Source organism: Nicotiana tomentosiformis, chromosome 1 (assembly GCF_000390325.3).
Source record: "Nicotiana tomentosiformis chromosome 1, ASM39032v3, whole genome shotgun sequence".
Taxonomy (NCBI): Eukaryota; Viridiplantae; Streptophyta; class Magnoliopsida; order Solanales; family Solanaceae; genus Nicotiana; species Nicotiana tomentosiformis.
Window position 1 is genome coordinate 159,450,853 of NC_090812.1, and position 18,897 is coordinate 159,469,749.

Consider the following 18,897-nt stretch of genomic DNA (forward strand, 5'->3'; position numbering starts at 1 on the left):
CTTTTTTTTTTTTTTTTGTGTGTTTTCACTTCATAGATGTAATTTTCTTTTCATTAAAAATTAGAATTCAAATATGTTAGTATGAATAAGGTTACTCAACTTAAAAATGATTATTATTGGAACTTTAATATTTTCATGGGTGGTAAAAAAAGATTAAATATATTATTTATATTGTTAAATAGGAAAGAACGATTAAAATAAATTATATACATATCATTAATAATTTTACATCTAAAACAATTAGACAAAATTGAATTAAAGTAAAAATATGTTTGAACTTTTTTTAAAAGCTTAACGCCACAACTTTTCATGAGCCGCCCTGTCCATCCCCCCACCCCACCCCACCCCCGGGCGTTCCTTAGCTTTTTCCTCCTCTCCTCTGCCACCATATTTTTAACGAGGTAAAGTTCATCACTTTAAAGTTATCAGTTACTGCAATTATTTCGGAAGAACTTTGGAGTATGTTTTTCTTTCACCTTTTTCGAATTGCAGTTTGAAATTTCACAACTTGCTGCATTTATTGGGACAATCTTGATTGCATCCATTTATTGGGACAATCTTGATTGCATCTATGTACAAAGATATTTTCTATAGGCATCTTAGGCTTATGCTAAACGAATTCTCATTTGGGATTTTTTGGGATTTTAATGTATGCTCGGTTTCCTTTTTTTATTGTCTGGCTCAGTTTGAACTTTTTTTGGGATCCGTTTAGCTTTCTTTTTAGAATGAAACGGTCCAAATAGACTAAAATGTATTGAAGACTCATGCTACCAACCTGACTAGTTTTTGATTGAAGCGAAGCTGTTGTTTGTATAGTTGTTTCAGCTTTCTTTCAACTATTTTTCAAATAGACTGATCTGCATTTCCCTCATTTCAAAGTTTGTTTTTTAAGGTTGACACAACTGCCATTTGGTGATATTGATTGAAAAATTCCAGATTCAAATCTCTCTTCCAACCAACTTGTTCAAGTGGGTTTTGGAATGTCTAATAATATGTAAAAATTGGGGGAAACGGGTAATAATATGGGGAAATTGGGTGTGTCTTTTATTTGCATGGCTTGTTCCTTATCAAACAAAAAGTTAAATTCTATGGGTTGCGAAATAGGAAGACCGGTGTAGTTCAGTGACATTTCCGGCCAAAAAGATATTCTGTGAAATGTGGAGCAAGTGACTTTACTGTGACAAAATTTAGATTATTGATTTTACTGCAATGCTGGTATAAGTTGCTGTGAACATTTATGTGATTTCTATTTTTTCCCTAGGTATTGGGACAGCTGAAACAGCCTAGTGGTGAGCACCCTCCACTTCCAACCAAGAGGTTGTGAGTTCGAGTCACCCCAAGAGCAAGGTTGGGGGAGTTCTTGGAGGGAGGGAGCCGGGGTCTATCGGAAACAGCCTCTCTACCCCAGGGTAGGGGTAAGGTCTGCGTACACACTACCCTCCCCAGACCCCACTAGTGTAATTATACTGGGTTGTTGTTGTTGTTGTATTGGGACAGCTGAAGCTTTCAAACTACAAGCCTCAACACTGATTGAAAGACACAGCCCCTTTCAGAGTCCTGAACGTTTTGATAAAGAATATGATCAGAGTGCAGGATGGATGCCAAATATGGATTCCTGACGGTCAAAGGACTGGAAGACATGTTTATACCCATGTTGAGAAACTGCAAGAGCACGGGTTTTATGAAGAAAATACATGCCCAAATCGTCAAGTTTTCCCTTTCACAGAGTAATTACTTGGTGACCAAAATGATTGAGATTTGTGACAAATTGGGAGAAGTAGACTATGCCAGTTTGCTGTTCAAACAAGTTGAGGAGCCAAACAACTATTTGTACAATTGTATGATCAGAGCCTATACAAACAGACAGAGGTATGTGCCATGTATCAATATCTATAAGCAAATGATGGAACAAACCCAGAGTGACGAAACAACTATTTCTCCTGATGAATATACATACCCATTTGTTATTAGGTCATGTGGGGGGCTTTTGTGTGTTAATCTAGGTAAACAATTCCATGGGCAGGTGTGTAAATTTGGGTTGAAGTCTAGTAGTGTGATAGAGAATTCTTTATTGGATATGTATGTGAAGTGTGATCAAATGAGTTACGCGCATAAATTATTCGAGGAAATGAGCGAGAGAGATGTGATTTCTTGGAACAGTCTCATTTCCGGGCATATAAAGTTGCGTCAAGTGAGAAAGGCAAGAGCTTTATTTGAAGAGATGCCAAACAAGACTGTTGTTTCTTGGACTGCTATGATTGCAGGATACACAAAAACTGGCTGCTATGGAGATGCCTTGGATGTTTTTAGGAGAATGCAAATGGTAGGGATGAAACCTGACTGGATTAGTCTGGTTGCTGTTTTGCCTGCTTGTGCACAACTTGGAGCTCTTGAGTTAGGAAAATGGATTCATTTCTATGCAGAAAAGTATGGATATTTGAGGAAGACTTCTGTTTGCAACGCACTAATGGAAATGTATGCGAAATGTGGAAGTGTAAACCAAGCTTGGCAGTTGTTCAATGAGATGTCTGAAAGAGATGTGATCTCCTGGAGTACAATGATTGGAGGCCTAGCAAACCATGGTAGAGCTCATGAGGCACTGAAGTTGTTTCATGAAATGCAGAGGTCCGTCGTTGAACCAAATGAGATCACTTTTGTTGGTCTTCTATGTGCCTGCGCGCATGCTGGTCTGGTGAAGGATGGTTTGAGGTACTTTGATTCCATGAAAAATGATTATAACATAGAGCCACGGATAGAGCATTATGGTTGTCTGGTTGATCTTCTTGGGCGTACAGGACGTCTTGAACGAGCTCTTGCACTCATCAAAAGCATGCCAGTGAAGCCTGACTCTGCTATATGGGGTTCTCTATTGAGTTCTTGTCGAACTCATCGCAATCTTGAAATTGCAGTCATTGCAATGGAACATCTGTTAGAGCTTGAACCTGAAGATACAGGCAACTACATTCTACTCGCTAATATTTATGCAGATCTTGGAAAGTGGGATGGTGTATCAAGGATGAGGAAATTCATAAGAAGTAAATGCATGAAGAAAACACCAGGCTGCAGTCTAATTGAGGTAAACAGTGTGGTTCAAGAATTTCTATCAGGTGATGACTCAAAACCATTCTCAAAAGATATCCATCAGGTGCTAGAGCTATTGGCCTTCCATCAAAGCAAAGAAAATGATCTAGTTGATATAACACTTGAGTACTTGAGTCCTTGAACTTATACTTCAAAGCACTTCAGCGAGATGTCTTTTTAACACCGATGAGAAGTGGTCACTTTTGCGTATGTCCTTTTCGATTCAAGGTTTTTGGTATAGTTTATACCACATTCTTTAGCGCCCGGAAGTCCCATGACGAATCATAATACAAGCAATCTCCAATAACACAGAGCTAGAAACCCTAATTTGACACCATGACTTTGTATGAGCCAATCAGTCATCTAGCATTTCATCCTTGCAGAGTAAGTACCTTTTCCTTTTTCCTCAAATTGGTTGAATTTTTATTCACAGCAACACCTTTGTTCTTGTATTATGTTATATTAGTCATTAAGACTTGTTTGTTAATGCTCTATGTCATTCTGAACCAATTCCCTTGTCTATATTCTTCTTTTATTTGCTGTAATAATTCAAAAGCATTGTAAAATTCTGTTTTCTCATGTAGAGTTTAAGTGAACCAACTGAATTGGAATGCATGCATTTTTTTTTATCCTATTTATTGTTTGGTATGACTTTGGAGACCTGTACTTCAGGAATAAGGTATGTTGGGAGGCTGGAGAGATCCAAAAGTTTGAACTTTTTTGAAAATGAGTAGAGAGAAAAACTGGATACTACAACAACAACAACCCAGTATAATCCCACTAGTGGGGTGTGGGGAGGGTAGTGTGTACGCAGACCTTACCCCTACCCTGGGGTAGAGAGGCTGTTTCCGATAGACCCTCGGCTCCCTCCCTCCAAGAACTCCCACCTTGTTCTTGGGGTGACTCGAACTCACAACCTCTTGGTTGAAAGTAGAGGGTGCTCACCACTAGAGCAACTCACTCTTGTCAGAGAGAAAAACTGGATGTGGGAAGAAAAGTTGGAGAGGCTCTTTTCTGCTATTTTAGTGCGTTTCCTCTCTGGAAACACTGTGTGGTGTAATGTAAGGGGAGGTGGTTTGGGTTTTACTTTTACCTAATAAGGTGAGACACTTCACCTCTGCTGCAACAGTTTCTTCCTTTAGTGACTTTGAAGGAACTGAAGCTCGAAAGAGTGAAACGTTGGCGATGCAATTATTGACATAGGAGCTCCTCTGGAAAAAGTCTGCCTTCTTGGTCGTGGTGTTCCAATTATTAATTTGCTATTTATTTCATCATTGAATTAATGTTTCGCAATAAGGATTGTTGTGTAGCTGATTCCTCAGTCACTGGCATGTATTATCTCTTATTTAGAGCTAGCCCGATTCCATTTGTGAACTCTTTTTATAGCTAATATATGAGTGACTGGACAGTGCTTTTGTTGGTAAATCCAAGTGTCTTTTTATCTCTCATTAGAACTTCATATTGGTTTATTCCACTAGAGTAATCTCTAGGAAGTTTTTTGCTGACGAAAAGGAGGAAGAAAGTTGCAACTCATAGAATTCCTATATTACTGTTGCCTATTGTTTCCTTTCTGTGAAATGTATTTGTTTAATTTATCCACTACCGAGTTATGCCCGTCTTTTCCATCCACACATTATAACATACTTTATATATTTGATGTCTTTAGGTCTTGTAGCTGCGTGGAACACTGCCAAAGTTGAACCAGGTTCCATTGTTTCTATCTTTTGCTTAGGCACGCAAAGTTCAACCAGGTTCCATTGTTGAACTAGGTTCCACTGCAAAAATTGAACCTGGCTCCATCGCTGTAAGCTTTTGACAGTATAATTGTGTCAATACTTGAACTCTTCTATTTTTTACCTAAACAATTAAAAATGTGCTTGATAGGTTGAAGAGGATGCAAAGCTGCTGGTGTCCTCGTGAATTATTGGGATTGATATTGACGCTGAGAAACATGGTACAAGTAGAGTTTTGTATTCCTTTGTCTGGGATAATGAATAGTATTTGTTCATATCCTATATCAACTGTGACCAAAGTTGAGCTTGGATCCCATTGTAGCTTGCTAGAGAGAAGTCAAATCAAGTTCTACATAGAAGTTGCAAAGTCATGCTTAATGTTAGTGTGAGTATGTATTTATGTGTTCTAGAGAGAAGTCAAATTAAGTTTGACACACCTTATTAAAAAAAGTTCTACATTGAAGTTGCGAAGGTATCTAGATGTGTCTTTATGGGTTCATGTTCGTACACGTGTAGGTATGTGTCCTCACTTGTTTCGTATTGGTAGCTAATAAGGAGTTGAATTTGTTGATCTTTCACACGAAGGGGGTTAACCACCTATGTAGAGCTCCCTCTATGATAGAATAAAATGCTAATTGAAAAGAACAAGAAGTCTTAATCCCTTTGAAGGACGGTTGTTGAACAAAATGGTTTTGGGGGCTTATCCTCACCCGTATTAGGAAGTTGGCTTGTGAAAGGTTTCTATGGTCAGAGTGGCTGTTCCATTCTGAGTTTTAAACACTGCTCTCATGAATTTTCGAGTATACGTAGTTGTTATCTGTGTTTGCCTGAGAAATGGTCCATTAAAAACTCATGCTTCTTTGTAATTGTCATTTACAGCCAAAATTTTTGGTGTGACTGAATTCATCAATCCAAAAGAGCATGAGAAACCAATACAGGAAACCAGACAATGCCGCTTACCATAACTTTTTCTTTTTAAATTCTTTTCTTATTTCTAACATGTACCTTCTATAGTTTTCATACATACAAAATAGAATTTCTGTTACCTGTGTAGCTGAGTAATTATTAAGATGTCTCTGAAATCACATGCTCTTCACAAAAGAGTGGAGCAGCTTTGCTGGAAATCCGTTTTGTGTTAGTTGCTGGTCTATTGTATTTGTACCATCTTGGTGCCTTTTTTATTTAATAAAATTTTACCTTATCAACAAAAGAGTGGAGCAGCTTTGCACCAGGGCAATCAAATGGGCAGTAATGCCATTTCTTTTGTGAGGTGGTTTATGTAATTCACACTTCAGGTGGAGGGTTTAAGCACTTAGGTGGTTAATTTGGCTACTTTTCTATAGACCCCTGTGGTCCGGCCCTTCCCCGGACCCCGCGTATAACGGGAGCTTAGTGCACCGGGCTGCATATTCTTTGTTAGGTACTAAATTATCTTTTAGAGCTGGAGTTGCCTTTAGCTGGAGCCTGGATGTTTGTTTGGAAAGTTGCCAAAAGCAAAGGTTGTGAGATATTTAAAAATAGGTGTCCTGCCGTGGCGTTATAGTTGAAGAGGGCGGATTCTTCAGTAGCAGAGTAAGATAAAGAAGTGACAGAAGAAGAATTTAGTCCCGGTGACCGTTCACTGCCTGCGGTTGTGCATCTAGATGCCTCGGGTGCACATGTTAATTTCATGGAATTGTGACAGAACAAGTTTAATGGACAATATTAATTCTGCTTCCCGTAGAACATTAGGTTTGATGGGAAGGGAGGTGATAGCGAGAAATCGAAGGTGGGAATGAGAAACCGGCGCCAGATGACTGTAGTGTTTGGATGCTGCCGTGAGGGTTAATCGGGAGTGTGCAATACTTGCCGGCATTGTCGTCTTTTTGGTCTCTTCTTTTTTGATATATGGGACAAATCCAGAAAAATAACAAAGGACAAGATGCCATGCGTGAACCTTGATTTCTGGCTTCTATTTCGAGCTACATTACTGTGGTTCCTATTTTTACCTAGAGTTCTTTATTTTTCACCATCTTCAATTCCTTAATAGGGAGTGTTTTTTTTTTTTTTTTTTTTTTGGAAGAATGTTCTGATGGTGATAATAGGTTCAATATGCTGAGAGATTAATATGTCAAAGAAAGAATTGGTAAAGTGTTCCTACAGTATATGGTACAAATTTGAAACGATCACTTATACTCAAATGCGCGATGAACATCAAAAACCTTGCAGAAATCGATTTATGGATGAATGCAACATATAAAATCATACAAGCTGACATGAATTCAACGCAACTCAAAATTGTGACCAATTACTCTCCCTATAAGTATATGCACCTCTTTTTTATAGTCAAAGGATGAAAGAATACATCAACTGTTTTGACGGGAAAAGAGATACTTCTAGAAATTAGCATATAACAATCCAGTAAAATTTCACTAGTGAAATCTGAAAAGGATAGTGTATACGCAAACCTTACCCCTACCCCGAAGAAGTAGAGAGGTTATTTCCGAAAGACCGTCGACTCAAGAAAACAAAGAAATTAGCATAAAACTAACAATCCTTAGGAGAGCACATACTTAAGTGACTATGTATTCGCCTCTTAATTTTTTTTCAGTTATGGATGCTTTAAATCTTTAAAAATAACATGTATATTCAAAGAAATTACTAATTCACTAAAAGAAGACCATTAGGGACAAAGCTGCGCAAAATAATGTTAGGAGCACACACTTAATTCAAAAGAGTTACAAGATATTTCCTATCTTGTTAGATACCACGTAAAAAGCTGAAGGTACAGCTAAAAATGTCTGTCTGTTTTTAAAAAGTCTACACTACTGCGGGGGATATGAAGGTGGGTATGCAGAAGCAGTAGCAGTAAGAGTATAATCATATGCACTATAACCACTCTGCCCTCCATAGGATCCAGGATAACTCCGCACTCCACTAACTCCGGCTTCTTGCAGTGCATATCCATATTGTGGAGGAAGTGCAGCTGTACTTTGGGTGTGAGTTCCGCTATAAGCTCCAGTTTCTTGAATTGCATATCCGTATTGTGGAGGAAGTGCAGCCGGACTTGTGGTGTGGGTTCCACTATAAGCTGGAGCATATGAGACCGTGCTAGGTGCCTCGTATACACTCTGGCTGGTATAGCTATGTGCTCCTGTATATCTAACTGGTGGCACTTGATGTGATGGAGGAGGATTCCTGGAGCGGAAAGAAGGAGACGCATTCGACAATCTTCCAGATTTAACAGGCCGAGAGGTGGACTGGTCAATGGCCTTGCCAGAGCCACTTCCACGGCCCCGCTTTTTTGAATGCTTGTGCCCAGGAGCTGTGCCCTTTTTCCTTTTTGCTCTGGACTGCTCCAACTCTGTCACCCGTTTTTTAAGTCCTTCCAAAGAAAATTCTTGTTCAAGCTTGTGATCTTCCACACATTTTATTATAGCCTTAGTGGCTTCCCACTCTATGATGTTAGCTTTGTCCTGAGAAACAAGTCACACTTATCCGATACTGACAAACAAATAAATAAAAGTAAAGGGAACATATGACTACAGCAGCAAAAAAGAACAGATTCATAAAAGTAGATGCACGAATAACTGAGAATCTCACGAAAGGATTTACAGCAGAAGGTGCTTGTACAATTTGAGGTGGTCCTTAAAGTCTACACTCTACAGTCTTTGATCTGCACACCCTCAAAATTACTGTTTTTATGGAAATTAGTCTATATCATCATATGACACTGCTTTTCCCGCATAACTTTGGTTTAAAATGACATAGGCAGGCTTGGATTTAAAAACAATTTATGCAACTTCTACAACTATGTCCTCCATAAAGACTAAAAGAATGGCATTAATTACTTTTAGAATCATCAATTCTCTGTAATCCTCCTGCAACAGATTTAGCTTACTATTGAGAATATAAAACTTTCAGGGAAATGAAATGAAAAGAGAGTTCTTTCTCCTTTCCTTGGATGCGGGGGATTCACTCATCTCTCTGTTGTACTAAACACAATAATGTGTTTGTATATCACTTCTTCATCCAGGCAATTTTTGTTTTTTTAAACCAACCAGGCAACCACAATGAGGAGAAAACAGAGGGGCTGGACAGAGAAATATACGCACCACTGCAGCTGAACTAAATCTTCCCTTCTTTGATATGTTATTAGAATTTCTTCGACAGTTCCTAAGATATGCCTTAAGAAGTGAGACTGGAGGGAATCGCTCTGCTAATCCCGACTCGTAAGCAAAATATACTGCTTCAACCTCTTTGCCGCTCTTCACCAGCTCTTCAATAATATCTGATCAAAGAGAAGGTAACATAGTCATCTTCTATAGTAATGAATGCAAGTCCAACATTCAAAGGAACCACAAAAAACCATAAAGCTCTTGGCCCAAAAGCAAATAGCTGGATCCAACAACTTCCCGATTCCAAGCTAACACAGGTCCCTAAATAATACTCTCTGTTCGACGGAACAGAAATTCAGGCACCATTTACAAATTTACATATTCAAAGTCATGAGAAATTAGAGTAGAATTTCACTTCACATATAATCATATTGTATGCAGACAACTGCAGAAATTAGAATGAAGAAAATCTTTTTTTTATAACCGTGGTGTCCGAGCCAGCTTGCACGCACCTCGACTAATTCCACGGGATACCTACCATCTCTCACCAGCAACGGGTACCACATACCTCTATCCACCAAGGCTTGGATAGATGGAAAGAAATCACCTAGTATTTTTTACCTCTGGGATTTGAACTTGAGACCTCATGGTTCTCACCCCATAGTTTGAAGAAAATCTTCAAGCATAGTAGAGTTTAAAAGGCAAGTAAAAGTGTCAGGCAACACATCCTAAAGGAGGAAAAAACTGTGTAATATATTCCAATTACTAGCAAAGCATGAAATAGGTTCTTTTTCAATTTGAATATTTTCCGGAGCAAGTTAAGAAAAATAATTTTTTGAACAGGAAGCAAGTTAAGAAAAATATCTTAAAACCAAATATCACTCCCTCTGTCCCAATTTATGTGGCGTTATTTGACACAGCACAGAGTTTAAGAAAGAAAGGAAGAATTTTGAAACTTGCGGTTTAAAACAAATCATAGATATTTGTGTGGTTGTAAATCATTTCATTAAGGGTAAATCAGGAAGTTTAAAGAGAAATTGTTTCTAAATAAGTATGACATTCTCCTTGGGACAGACTAAAAAGAAAAGTATGACACATAAATTGGGACAGAGGGAGTATATCTTAAAGCAACTTAAGTTTCTCTAGCCAACTAAATCCAAATTTGGCACGCCTATATGGAGGATACTGGATATCAGATTTTTCCATGACATTAATTCCACAGATAAACGGTGTTCATGAGAACCCACCCACTATTTTGTTCCCAAATCCAAAGGCAACCGCAAGCTTTGGCATATCTTTCCTGTTAGCAAACTCCATCACCAGCTTCCTTAGGAACTCCTCTTCAAACCTCTCTTTTAGTGCAAATGATATAACCAACTGCAAAAACATTGTTGCTTCAGCAGCGCATACTCCACTGGTCCTGTCCCCACTACCCAAAACTCCCTTCCATTTCTCCAACACCCTTGCTGCCCTCTCCTTCAAACTCCTCCCCGCACCATAACCCCCTTCCACAACTGGCCCAACGGACTGAACTAACATATCACATGCCCACCTCCTATCTGCCCCTATCATCTTCTCCTCTACCTTCATCCCCACAAACTCCTCTGCAGCATCCAAGATCAACCTGAAAGAAACCAGTAAAAAAAATGATAAGAATAAGATGACCAAAAACACTCAACACAATATACAATGTGGGCTTCGAAGTCTCTACTTTGCTTTGGCATATGGAATGACAACTCTGACTCTGACCAAACCTGTCTCCTCCCTTACACACCCAACCCCACCCTGAAAAGAATAAAAGAAAACAAACATAGAAAACCTAAAAGATGCATAATTGTGAAAGCCAAGGAAGGCGTTGATACAGTAGGGGAAAGTCTTTTAGGTGTTCGATTTCAATTACTTCTCCAAAAATAATTAAGTATTTTTAAGTCGTGGGATATGGAAGAAGTCCCCAAACTAAGATTTTTTTTAAAAAAGATTATGGATAACTTCCATAGGACTACTACAACAACTGAGAGTTGAGCAACCAAAAGTTATTAATCCAGATCACTGTTGTTTCGCTCATCCCCTTATTTGTTTGCTATACAATTAATTGGTTCACAAGTAAATTCATGTTGCCTCGTCAAGAACATATTTATATTGAGGATGCAAAATAGTTTTAAAATTGTGAATTGGTTTATTTCCAATTTTCTGTATCTAAGTCTCCATCTTGACGGATCCCCATATCTAGAGAGTCTATAGTAAACCTTTTTTTTTAAAATGGATCCACAATAAACTATTACACTATCAAAATAATACAGAGAGCTGTTGACGACACAGATAAGTATTTCTCTAGAAGGACCAAGAAGAATATGTGCTAGGTAGGGGATAGGCCAGAGTTATGTTTATATGCTTGTTGAGTTGGATGTGCATAAGCTATAGAAACCTTGTGGACAGTGAAAAGGAGCTGCAGACGTCCTACCCAGTTAAGGAATGGTCTTTGTCGAGACTTGTAAATGTCCTTTTTTTCTAATAGGTGTGATGTGCCCAAGAGCCGATTTTATCATGAAAAATGGTTTGAAGCAGGATTTAGTGCACATAGTCTCTTTGGCGTAATAGATTGCTGAAAATATCTCTCATTACCTACCAACTAGCTATCGTTCTTCCATTACCACATTATTATCAAACATTATCACCTTATAAAGATGGAACAAAGTGCACATAGTCATCTAACAAATGCAGAAAAGAGAGCAAAATATAATACACACATACACACTCTCCAATTTCAATTTATGTGAACCTATTTCCTATTCAATCCGTTAACAAAAGTATCCCTTTTTTGAATTTAGAAATAATTTAATTTAAACTATAAGTTCGAAAAAAGTGTTTGTTTTTTCCTTAAATTACCAGTGCCGTAGGTTCACATAAAATGGAGGTGAGAGTACATAAATATCCTTCTAGTTCTAGAAAGAGTAAGTGAAAAACCTCATTGGGTCAACGGAAGTGTCAAGGGCAGCAACAATCTCCGTCCTCAAACCAGTAGATTCCTTTCGCTTCGTCTGAAGGAATCTAACGAGGCCGCTGGCATCCATTCTTCTACAGTAAATCCTCAGCACTTCGGCCAAGCTCTTCTCGCTCAAATCCCCCAAACCCTCAGCAGCATTCTCAATCTCCGAGAGGGCGGCGTCCTTCTTATCCGCGATGAAAGCGGCCATGCCGGATTCTATGTCGGGGAGGGCATTCTCGCGATTCTGGAGCTTCAGGAGGGCATTTTCGGTGTTTTCCTTGAAGGATTTGATTTGGTTGTCGAGGGTTTCGGATTTCTGGGAGAGGGTTTTGTCGATGTTGGTGAAGTGGGTGGTTAGGGTTTTGTGGAGGTCGGTGACGGTGGCCAGTAGGGTTTTCCGGGACTCGAGGTTGCTGAAGAAGGCATGTATCCGGTCAGGGTTGGTAGCAGTATCTGCCGCCATGGACGACTGTGAGAAAATCGAACTGCGCTAGGTCGGAGAAGTAGGATTAATTAATATTTCAGTGAGCGGGATAAGACGAAAGGATTTGATACAAAGAACAATAAATCATATGCAAAATGCCCCAAATATATTTAATTTGGTGTATCTAGGTGTGTCATGTGTGCATTAATTGGGTGGAAACCAAAAGGTGAAATACATAAAGGCCCTTTAAGTTGTCATCAATGATCACTGAATACCTCTGCTTCCCATATGTCCAACTAGACACTTCTATCGAATATATATGTGTCATTTGGAACTGGTTACGTGATAAATGAACCAATAAGATAATAACACATGTAATGTTGAATTAAAATGGTAAACAATAATTTAAAAAGAAATTCAATAAACTAAAAAATAAAAATAACAGAAAAACCCAAACCCTCTTCTGCCCAAACAAAACCATTTGCAACTCCCGATCCCCCATTCCCTTTTCCCAAAACCATCCTCCCTCCAAACAAACCTAAGTTTTTCCCGTCAGACCCCTTCCACTTCCATTTCCCAGTTCCCAGTTCCCACCTTCTTCTCCGACACACCTTCTACCCAAAATCTATCATTTTCATATTCTGAAATTAAATCTAAAACCTTTTCTTAAAACTAATACAAAGATGAAAAAACATCGAATAACCAAGCGAATAACCCAGTCACCCACGGACCTCGCTGAAAATTCTCATCTTGTGGCCTCTCTCGCCGGAAAAGCTCATTGCTAGAAGAATTTGAAAGATTCAATTATGTTGGAATCTTTAATCCTCTATCTCTCTCTCATTTTCTTGATTATGAATTTGGACTTGTATCACTTTTCTTTCTCTAATTTATTGTTTTCTTTTTGTGTAATTTTTTCCTTAAAATTGTTGCTGTTTGTGTTTCAATTGGAAGGAAGGAATTGTTGTCGGTAGTGGTTAAAGCGACTGCTGGAATTTAATTGATGGAGATGAGGATATGGGGGTGGAGAACGGTGTGTTCTTTATGGTAGAGATGAGGGTGACAAAGCTGGTGGCAACCTGGCGGTGAAGAGAATTATGGAAGAATGGCGGCGTGGCGTAGATGAAGCTGCCGTGAATGGTGGTCGGTAATAGAGGTGACTGTAAAGTGGAAACGAGACCAAGAGAAAAAAATATTTCTTTTTCAAAGAAAACAAAAATAGGCTGAAAAAATGAGTTCACGCGCTCAAAAGTTTGGTAGCTATCACGCATATGCCACATCAGCTACATGTGTTTAAATGACACACATATATATTCGATAGAAGTGTCTAGTTGGACATTTGGGAAGTACAGGTGTCCAGGTGAACGTTGGTGATAACTTAAAGGGCCCTTTATGTATTTCGTCAATCCAAATTGAACCAAATCTAGTTTTAGTTTGGATTGTTTTTTGATTTTTAGTTTGGTTTTTGATTGAGAAATTAATATATATACACTTGTATCGGTTGTATACACGGGTGTATATACAAAGGATACAATATTTATCTACTGTATTTGTTCGTGCAACGAATACAACCAAGGCGAAATACAGAAAATAAAATGTTCTTTTTGAGAGTCGAACTCAATACCTTCACTAACTAAGTTAGAGCTCTAACCAAGTTACAAGAGTTTATTGCTCTCTTGTTTCAGTTCAAAATAATTAATCTCTTATTTCATAAATTTGCTATAAAAATTAAAATATAGATATGAATAGTAAATTTGCTGAAAGTATAGCTACAAATAATAAATACCGTATAAATGCTTGATGTGTCGCGTAATTTTCCCTACTTTTAAAGATTGTTTTTATAAAGTTTTACTCGTGACTAATAATAGAAACCATATTTAAGAGATTTAACATCTTTACTTTTCATTCTCAATAATATTCAAATTGTTTTCGTCATTTAAATATAAATATTTGATTATGTCAACTAGCTTATATTACACATCCGAATAATCAAACCTGAAAATATCGAAACGAAAAAAGAAAACCAGACCAAGCCAAACTTATTTTGGTTTAGCTTGGATTGCATTTTTTTTCAAAAAAAAAAAAAAAAAAAAAAAAAGAACTCAAACAATGTTCGTTTGAGTTCGGAACATATGCACACTCATCTTTACTCATATTTGTTGGCCAAGCCTTTTGAAATCAAAAGCATTATATAAAAAATATGTTTTTATAAAAAACTGAGATATTTGGCCAAAAAAGAGAAGTCCTTTGAGCACCAGCAAAAACCTTCTTCTTTTTTTTTTACAAAAGTAAAAACAATTTTTTTTTTGTAAAGGCAAGTACCCTTGTCAATAATTTTTACTCACGAAACTACCAATTAATTGATTTCAAAAGGAAAATCAATTAATTATTACAACGTTATCCCACATGATTTTTCCTTCATTATCTCCCAACTTGTTTATTTTGTACGTTTATGTTATTGTATGAGAACTATATATATATATATATATATATATATTAGTCACATGTCTTTCTGTTATGTGATAGATGTTAGTCAATTGTCGAATAGTTAGTTGCTTAACTTAAATTAGTTGGATAGTTAGGTGTATAAATGTACCGATCATTATCTTCAATAGAACAGTGATTTCATTTCCTCTTCAGTCGACTCTCTCTCTCAACTTCTGCCATTGTTACGCCTCCAAATCTCTTGCATTTCAGCATGGTATCAGAGCGGGAGATACCGGAATCTCACGTTGTGACACTCAAACTGATTGCTGGCCTAAATCTCTCAATTTCGTTCGATCAATTACTGTTATTAACACGATAATTGGAGAGAACACAATTGACCACACACATCCCCTGTTTTGGGGTCCTTCAGACACTTCAAGCTCTCTATCGATTCCAGTAAAGCTCACTGGGTCAGAAAACTATGGGTTATGGAGTAGGCGATGAGGATTGCACTTCTGGGGAAGAGGAAGCTAGGGTTTGTGATTGTACATGCAAAAAGGAATCCTACAAGACAACTGATTTACAGAAGCAATGGGAGACCTGTAATGATATTGTTTTGTCATGGATTATGAACAATGTGTGTGAGGAGCTTCTTGATGGCATTGTGTATGCATCAGATGCTCATCTCATTTGGGAGGATCTACGGGAGAGATTCGATAAGGTCAATCAAGTAAGAATTTTTCAATTGCATCGTGAAATTGCAATCCTCTCATTGGGAACCAACTCAGTTTCAGCCTATTCCACAAAATTAAAAGAACTTTGGCATGAGTATGATGTGTTATTCCCTTTCTTTAATTGTGGATGCCCTAAGTCTAAGGAAAATATGGAACAACAACATCAACAACGAGTTATGCAATTCCTCAGCGGATTGAATGAGTCCTACGATCAGGCGAGAAGACAAATTCTCATGAAGACAACTGCACATACGCTAAATCAGGCCTATGTAATGATTATATATGATGAAAGTCGACAGAGTGTGGGTGCTAATGTTGTGACTGACAGAGGTGATCCTTCCTTGGCTATGCAAGCAACAGACAGGGGACAAGGATTTCTAGGCAAAAGGTAATTTCTGCAATGTGAGCACTTCCGGATGAAAGGTCACACCAAGGGGATTATTACAAAATCATTGGCTATCCATCCGATTTTGTTCAAAAAAAGAAGCAAGGTACATAGAACTCTGACAACTGGAGAAATTCTGGTAATGGGAGTCAAAATCATGGTGGAGGAAGGCCAGATAATTGGAAGAGAGAACCCCTTGCAGTTGTGAATCAAGCAGATGTTGGATCATGCTCTCAAGTGGATGGACATGGACAAACAACAGCTGAGAACAAGGGATACTACTTCACTGATGCACAGTACAATCAAATTCTGAATTTACTTAACAAAGATTCTGGTGACCTCCAGGCTAACATGACAGGTAATGTTATTTGCTTAATATCTAATTCCAACCAGAAAGAAGAGGAGTGGATTGTTGACTCAGGAGCAACTCATTATATTGCCTCTAAATTAGAGTTGTTAACTAACACTAGAGCTACAGACAAGTCTAGCAATGATAGAGTACATCTACCTACAAGGAGAAGGGCTGATATTGCACATACTCGTAGTGTATGTTTGTTGGATAAAAAAATAGTGAAAAAGTCCTTTATGTACCTGATTTTAGGTTGAACCTATTATCAGTCTCAAAACTCACAAGAGCAGTGTCTCGCAATGTCAACTTCTTCCCTGATTTCTATGTATTTTAGGACCTCTGCAATGGTATGGTGAAGGGGATTGGTAGAGAGAGAGGTGGATTATATATTCTTAGAGATGGAAGATTAACTAACAAGCTGAAGGCCGTTTGTGTAATGAGCAGAGTGTGTGGAGGAACTATCAGCTTATGACACATGAGACCGGGACATCCTTTACTATCAACTATGAAGAATATAAAGGAGTTACATAGCTATGTTAGTAGTATAGCAAAGAATAATTGCTTTGTTTGCCCCTTAGCAAAACAGACTAGGTTGGCATTCCCACACTTAATGATTCTAGAGCTGATGGATTGTATCATCTTGTACACATGGATCTGTGGGGCCCTTATAAGGTTCCTACATTTGATAACAAGTAATACTTCCTAACTATTGTGGATGATCACTCTAGATACACATGGGTACATTTTTTGCAACTGAAGTCTGAAATAATAGTAGCAATAAAATGGTTTCTAAACACGGTTCAAAATCAATTTAGAGTCATGGTTAAAGTACTGAGATCAGATAATGGGACTAAATTCTTTAATTCACAATGTGCAACTTTGTTGAGTATTTTTGGCATCATTCATCAGAGTAGTTGTCCTTATACTCATCAACAGAATGGTATAGTAGAAAGGAAGCATAGGTATATTCTTGATACTGCTAGGGCCTTAAAATTTCAGGGGTCCATTCCTATAAAGTATTGGGGCATTTGTGTTAAGGCTGCAGTGTATTTGATAAATAGGTTACCATCCAGCATTCTAGGGGGCAAGGTACCTTTTGAGTTATTACATTGTAGGAAGGCTTCTCTTCTTCATCCAAGGGTTCTAGGTTGTCTGTGTTATGCAATAAATCTACCAAAGGGAGACAAATTTACTGAGAGAGCCAAAACAACAATTTTGATGGGATACTCTGAAACACATAAGGGATATATACTTCTAGATTTACAAACTAGACACTTCTTTACTAGCAGAGATGTTGTTTTCTGGGAGTCTGAGTTTCTTTTTGCCAAAGGAAGCACTAATATGAGCAAGAAATCTGAATTGTCTATATCTTCTCCTCTACATATGAAGATATCAGATTACAGTAGTAATCCTTATGAGTCAAACTTACCAGAAATAGCAACAGGTGTAGATCACACAGATACTGAAGATAATATACAACATGAAGTTGAGGGGGCAAGTTCTGATGGTTTTGATGCAGCAGGTTTTCAGGATGCAGAAGCTCAAAGTCCTAATGCAGCATTCCAGGATGCAGAGGCTCATAATGAGTTGCATAATGAAATGCAGCAATCACTTGAAGAAGAAAATAAAAATGTACCACCAAACACATGCAGGAAATCTTCAAGATAGACCAAAGAGCCACTGTGGATGAAAGATTACATCACTACAAAAAGGCTACTACCTACAATTATCCAATTTCAAACTATTTGTCTTATGACAAAACATCCTCCAGTTATCAGTGTTATTTGGCCAAGTTCTCTCAACGTGTTGACTCACAGTTCTTCAAAGAAGCTGTCAAGGACAATAGATGGGTTTAGGCTATGAAGCAGGAGATAAAGGCTTTGGAAGATAACAAAACATGGTGCATAGTTGATTTTCCAGAGGGTAAAAATACAGTAGACTCAAAATGGGTATATAAGATTAAGTATAAAGCAAATGGGGACATTGAGAGATATAAGGCAAGACTAGTGGCAAATGGGTATAGTCAAAGAGAAGAATTGGACTATCATGACACTTTCTCTCCAGTGGCAAAGATGGTAATTGTGAGGTCAATCATAGTACTTGCTGCTTCAAAAGGGTGGTACCTGTTCCAAATTGATATATACAATGCCTTCTTGCAAGATGATTTGTATGAGCAAGTTTATATGGAATTGCCTAGGGATTTAGACAACAAGGTGACAGGAAAGTTTGCAAGTTAGTGAAGTCCTTATATGGGCTTAAACAAGCCTCAAGACACTGGAACATCAAGTTAACATAAGCACTTCTAAGTGCAGGTTTTGTTCAAAGCAATAATGACTATTCCCTATTCACTCTGAGGAGACAGGAAGAGGTAATGATTGTCCTAGGCTATGTGGATGATCTTCTTATCACATGAAGCAGTGCAAACTTGATTAAACAGGCCAAGGATATCATACACCAGAAGTTCAAAGTCAAGGACTTAGGAGAACTTAAGTACTTCCTGGGAATTGAAGTACTAAGATTCAAGGCTGGCATTTTGTTAAACCAGAGGAAGTATATATTGCAACTCATAGAGATGGGGTTAAGTGGGGCTAAGACTGCTTGCAAACCCTTGGAGGTTAATGCAAAACTCACTTCAGTGGAATATGATCAGGCAAATGGAGTCAAGGATGATTCCCTATTGCAGG

At 38.0% G+C, this 18,897-nt stretch overlaps 2 protein-coding genes across 4 annotated transcripts; one reads left to right on the plus strand and one right to left on the minus strand.

Annotated features, from left to right (window-relative positions):
* The first annotated feature begins 314 nt into the window (after positions 1-314).
* LOC104094129 (pentatricopeptide repeat-containing protein At2g20540) lies at positions 315-6,788 on the plus strand. 3 transcript variants are annotated; one of them, XM_009599996.4, is made up of 4 exons: positions 315-401; positions 1,262-3,465; positions 4,748-4,885; positions 4,966-6,788. In XM_009599996.4, the coding sequence occupies exon 2, from the start codon at positions 1,595-1,597 to the stop codon at positions 3,221-3,223; it is 1,629 nt and encodes a 542-aa protein (XP_009598291.1). In that variant the 5' UTR covers positions 315-401; positions 1,262-1,594; the 3' UTR covers positions 3,224-3,465; positions 4,748-4,885; positions 4,966-6,788. The 3 variants fall into 3 exon arrangements, with proteins under 3 accessions (XP_009598291.1, XP_070048791.1, XP_018625596.1); XM_018770080.3 differs by lacking the exon at positions 315-401 and adding an exon at positions 403-459; XM_070192690.1 differs by lacking the exons at positions 4,748-4,885; positions 4,966-6,788 and adding an exon at positions 3,754-4,735.
* Positions 6,789-7,489: 701 nt separating this feature from the next.
* Positions 7,490-12,527, minus strand: LOC104094130 (FRIGIDA-like protein 4a). Its single transcript, XM_009599998.4, has 4 exons — positions 11,876-12,527; positions 10,159-10,535; positions 8,909-9,084; positions 7,490-8,269 (listed from the first exon to the last, which is right to left on the minus strand). The coding sequence occupies exons 1-4, from the start codon at positions 12,358-12,360 to the stop codon at positions 7,619-7,621; spliced, it is 1,689 nt and encodes a 562-aa protein (XP_009598293.1). The 5' UTR covers positions 12,361-12,527; the 3' UTR covers positions 7,490-7,618.
* Between the last annotated feature and the right edge of the window lie 6,370 nt (positions 12,528-18,897).